Source organism: Melospiza georgiana, chromosome 18 (genome assembly GCF_028018845.1).
Source record: "Melospiza georgiana isolate bMelGeo1 chromosome 18, bMelGeo1.pri, whole genome shotgun sequence".
Lineage (NCBI taxonomy): Eukaryota > Metazoa > Chordata > Aves > Passeriformes > Passerellidae > Melospiza > Melospiza georgiana.
In genome coordinates this window covers 3757761-3762727 of record NC_080447.1, presented here as the reverse complement: position 1 = coordinate 3762727, position 4967 = coordinate 3757761, and the positions used below count along the sequence as shown (strand labels likewise).

Below are 4967 nucleotides of genomic sequence, written 5' to 3'. Positions count from 1 at the left end.
CCGCCGCTCACATGGGGGTCCCGGCGGGGCCGCGGCCTTCGGGCGCTGCGGGGAGCGCGAACAACGGCGGCCTCGGGCCCGCGAGCGCGGCGCGGCCCGCCCCGCGTCACCGCCCGCGCCGTCATCGCCCCGCGCCGCGCCCCGCCCCGCGCCGCCGCTCAGCCCGGGGGGCTGCGGGACCCCCGGCACCGGAGCGCGGTGGTATCGGAGCCTCGTCCGTACACGGGGCAGGGCGCGGAGCCCGCCGAGCCCCGAGCGGACGCGAGTTAAGCGGCGGTGGCGCGGCGGGGCCGCTGTCCGAGCCGGGGGTCCCGCAGCCCCCGGAGCGGGCGCGGGGTCCGGTGTCCCCCTCGCTGGTGACCCGGGGCTGCCCCGGGCAGCGCGGACGGTCCCGGACTACAAGTCCCATGGTGCCCCGCGCGGCGCGCTGACGTCAGACGCCGCGCTGTCCTTAGCCCGCGCACCCGGATGTGAGTTCCTTTTGCTCCCCCGGAAGGTGAGGATGGCGGAGCTGCCGCTATCGGCGCCGGGCCCATCGCGCTCCATCCGCCGCCATCCGCCCGCCGGTGGCCCCGCTGCGGTCACAGGCGCGGCCCGGGAACCTCGGGGAGCGGCGGATGGGCCCGGATGGGCGCGGGGGTGGGGAGGAACGGGAGTGTCGCCGGTCCGAGCGGGCCAGGCCGCGGCGGGATGTGGAGGCCGCTCCGGAGCTTCCCGGGAGCTGGGCTGGGGCTGGACGGGGGAGACCGCTGGGGCAGGGCCGGGCAGCTCAGCGGTGCCGGGACAGAGGCGGCTGCAGGCTCGGGATGTGTTTCCGTGTCTTCGCGCTTCCCACCGAGGAGCGCTTGGATGTGCGCTGGAGTTGTTGTAACCAGCGTGCAGGAGCAGCTTAAGCCGTGTAGAGGCGCACAGGGAGCAGGGCTAAGTCAGCTGCGCCCGGAGGAGGTGGCTGACAGCTACTAGAAAGGTGTGAAGGATGGTTTGGATTGTTTTATTTTTATTTTGTGTGCTTTGTAACAAGCTCTAAACCCTGCTGTCCGTGATCGCAGATGGCGGGCGAGAAGGCGCCGGAGAAGAAGCCAGGTGAGAAGAAGCCGGCCAAGAAGAAGGGAGGGGAGAAGAAGCCGGCGGAGCAGAAGCCAAGCCAGAAAGCAGCTGGGGACAAGAAGAAGAGGGTGAAGAAATACCATGCCAGCCGTAACCCCGTGCTGGCCCGCGGCATCGGGAGGTATTCCCGCTCTGCCATGTACGCCAGGAAAGCCCTGTACAAGCGCAAGTACACGGCCCCAGAGACAAAGGTAGGGTGGAGAGATCTGGGGGGAATAATGGGGTTTATCGTGGTGCCTTTGGTTTGAAATGTGCTGAGTTTTCCTCGTTCTTTGCTTGCAGATAGAGAAGAAGAAGAAGGAGATGCCCCGTGCCACGATCACTAAGCCAGTGGGTGGAGACAAGAATGGAGGCAGTCGGGTGGTTAAAATCCGGAAGATGGTACGGAAAAGCACCGGGATGCTCGTGGTTTGCTGCAGGGGGCTTTAGGCTGGGTGATGGAGTCTTATGCTTGGGGTAATATAGGGGCCTCAGCCTGTGCTGTGCTTTCTGTGAGTATGGACCCAGCATTTGTGGGAGGTGGTGGGAATTCAGGTGGGAATTCTCTGTCCTGTGTGTTTCTGTGCCATGGTGGAAGTACACGCACAAATACAGAGCTGGACACTAAATATTCCAAAATATCCAGTGTGTTTCCAAGCCCATGTGCAGCAGAAATCCTTCAGAAAGCTGAACTTCAGGGAAATAGGGAGACGCTTTTTGAGGAGTTGCTGTGCTGTGAGACACCCAGGCGGTACAAGATGTTTGTCCTGTGCTCCCAGCCCAGGTACTACCCCACGGAGGACGTTCCCAGGAAGCTGCTGAGCCATGGCAAGAAGCCTTTCTGCGAGCACAAGCGGCGCCTGCGCTCGTCCATCACCCCCGGCACGGTGCTGATCCTGCTCACCGGCCGGCACCGCGGCAAGGTGGGCACTGCTCCTGCTCCCAGGCTCTGCCAGCCTTTCAGGCACCCTCAGTCTCCCAGCTGGGCCACTGGGTGTAAATGTGTGACTTCTGTCTGGGTGTTCTCCTTGTCCAGCCTTTAGGGGTGAAATGTTTGTAAATTAAGGTTGTTCTGAGCAGAGCTGGAAGTAAAACAGGCTCAGCCAGTTGTTTGGACACAGTGCAAAGAGTTTTGCTGCAGAGCAAAGCCAGTGCCTGTTTCTGCTCCTGCAAAGACAAAACTTTGTCCTACAGACTTTCATTCTTAATCTAATTATCAGGGTATAATTGATTGTTATATTGGGTTCTCCATCCTCAGGATGGACCATCCTGAATTCTTGTCACCATCTTGAATTCCTGTCTTGAATTCTCTGTCTTTGATGTTCATGGTTCCATAAAGAATGCTGTCAGAGAAGGAAACCTTGACCAGATGAAGCAAAACACAACAGGGGAATGGCTCTTGACTGTGTGAGGTTACAGAGTCCTTGTGGTGTTTATCCAGTTCCTGCCTGTAACTCACACAAAGGATTTGGGTGCTCAGATGGCTGTTGCCATGGGATGGGGAAGAGTTAAACTGGAGTAATTTCCTTTGCTCAGCCTTGGGAGAAAAAGCTCATGAAGAGTCACACTTGGCTGGAGAGGTGGCAGCTCCTCAGGTGGCACAGCTGACCCACCCCTGGAGCACTGTCAGTGCTTGTACCAGTAACAGAGGCACAATCCCAGTTTGGCTGTGGTGTGGGAGCACTGGGACCTGAGGATTGATGTCCTGTCTCATTTCTTTACAGCGTGTTGTGTTCCTGAAGCAGCTTGATACTGGCCTTCTGCTTGTTACAGGTAAAAAATTGTATTTAAGCACGGTATTTTTGTTTTGGGAGAGTTCTTTGGGTCTTTTAAGTACAAGTTTGTCTCTGGAGTCAGTAGTACAACAGATCTGCATGTGTTTGGTTTGCCACATCAATGTGAAATCACGTTTTGTGGTGGAGTCACCACTCCTGGAGGTGTCCAAGGAACAGCTGAATGTGGCACTCAGTGCTCTGCTGGAGTTGGCAGTGTGGTGATCTGTCAAAATGGGACTTGATGATCTTTGAGATCTTTTCCAACCTTAATGATTCTGCCATTTGTGACTTTGCAGGGAGGTGGAGAGGAGATAATTAAGCTTGAGTATCTGACTGGAAGAGCTCAGAAAGGAGATTTTTGTATTTCTAGAGGGCTTTGACTGTTAAGATATTATCTGTAGGCAACTCTGAAGGAATTGGTCATCACATAGACTACAGAAATTCAGCTTCAAGGCAGTGATTTTCCCCAGAAAAGCTGACCTTGTTCTCTTTTGTCTTCTCTGCCTTTAGGCCCCCTGGCTGTCAACCGTGTGCCTCTGCGCAGGGCCCACCAGAAATTTGTTATTGCCACATCCACAAAGGTGGATCTCACTGGGGTGAAAATTCCCAAGCATCTCACGGATTCCTACTTCAAGAAGAAGAGGCTGAGGAAGCCCAAGCACCAGGAAGGAGAGATCTTTGACACTGAGAAAGAGGTAAGGGACAGGGTGGTTCTTTCTTTCTCAGTGCTCCAGGCCAGGCTGGAAAGGGGGAATTAGCAGGGAAAAAAATGGTGGATTTTAAGTGGTCATTAAAAAAGTGAGGTGATGCCATTAAAATGAGGTAACCTCCTTTTAAATTTGGGGATTTTTCTCAGAGGAGGAGTTAAAGGTCTTTTGACCAAGAAATGCTGTCACTGTGTTGGCTCCAAGGAGCGTGTCAGTGCTCCGCCACCTTCCCGTTATCGAGAACAAATGGGAGAAAGATTTTTTTTTTTTAAATCCCAAAACTCAGGGTTTGCCCTGAATTTCCTCCTCTCTCTAAAGAATCCTTCAGTTTCTCCCAGGATTTTAAGGTTGCTCTCTGTGCTTTACAGAAATATGAGCTGACGGAGCAGCGCAAGACAGACCAGAAGGCCGTGGATTCCCAGATCCTGGCGCGGATCAGGAAGGTGCCTCAGCTCCGGGGGTACCTGCGCTCCACGTTCTCTCTCTCAAATGGAGTTTATCCTCACAAATTGGTGTTCTGAGCCTCCTGCAAGCACCACATTAAACTCCCAAGGGAAAAAAAAAAGCAAGGATTTGTGGTGTGTTCATTGCAGTGTGCAACAGCAGGTGTTGTACGGCTCTGGCAGTGCTTGTTGATGCTGGGTGAAACTCTGAGGGGTTGTGGGTAGTGATCAAAATTTGGAGAAGTTTGGGGTGTAGGAGTTTTGGCTGTTGTAGTTTTGGGTGGTTGTTGAATTTCTTTAACTATTTAACATAATCAGGAATTCAGTTTTCTTAACTCTGAATAAGCTGGGAAAGGATCCTGAACAGATTTTGCTTTGGAATAGCAGCTAAGGCTGGACTCAGTGCAGGATAAAATGAAGACAGAATATTTCTGTGCTGAACTTCAGCTACTGAATAACTTCTGAGAGGCATTTCAGGAGCTATGCTTTGATTTTGAAGTGGAAATGCTGGGAATGCTCCACAGTTTTGCAGAATGGAAGTGTCTGAAAGTGAGTGGAGAAGGTTAGTGCTGTGTTGAACTCAGCAGAAATCAATGCTCTACACAAAGCAGGGATGTACAGTTCACCAAGTCTGGCACTCTGGAGCTCTTCCTTAGCCAGATCCTGCAGGAATCCAGGTTTATGTAACTGCACCATCTGTCTGCCCAGTCATTCTGAGCTGAGGTAGCCAACGGGGTTAGACTTGACGAGAAATAGAGATTTCAACAAATTCACCCAGGCTCCATGAAAACAGGATGGGGAAGAGAGCAATGCAGCCCTCCCTGAGGTGGAAGCCATGCTCAGTGGGAATTGGGCTTGGAGTGCTCCAGAGGCAGTGGGAGAACTTGGACACCTGTGGAATACCTGGTTTGCACCAAGGGGCTGCAGTCTGGTGCTGTTAAAGTGTCTGAAGTGAA

General features: G+C 53.9%; 1 protein-coding gene across 1 annotated transcript; it reads left to right on the top strand.

Annotated features, from left to right (window-relative positions):
• The first annotated feature begins 401 nt into the window (after positions 1 to 401).
• On the top strand, positions 402 to 4131 carry RPL6 (ribosomal protein L6). The gene is made up of 7 exons (XM_058037247.1): positions 402 to 496; positions 1050 to 1298; positions 1390 to 1488; positions 1866 to 2009; positions 2811 to 2859; positions 3372 to 3556; positions 3937 to 4131. Exons 2-7 carry the CDS (start codon positions 1050 to 1052, stop codon positions 4087 to 4089), a joined length of 879 nt encoding a protein of 292 aa, XP_057893230.1. The 5' UTR covers positions 402 to 496; the 3' UTR covers positions 4090 to 4131.
• Positions 4132 to 4967: the final 836 nt, after the last annotated feature.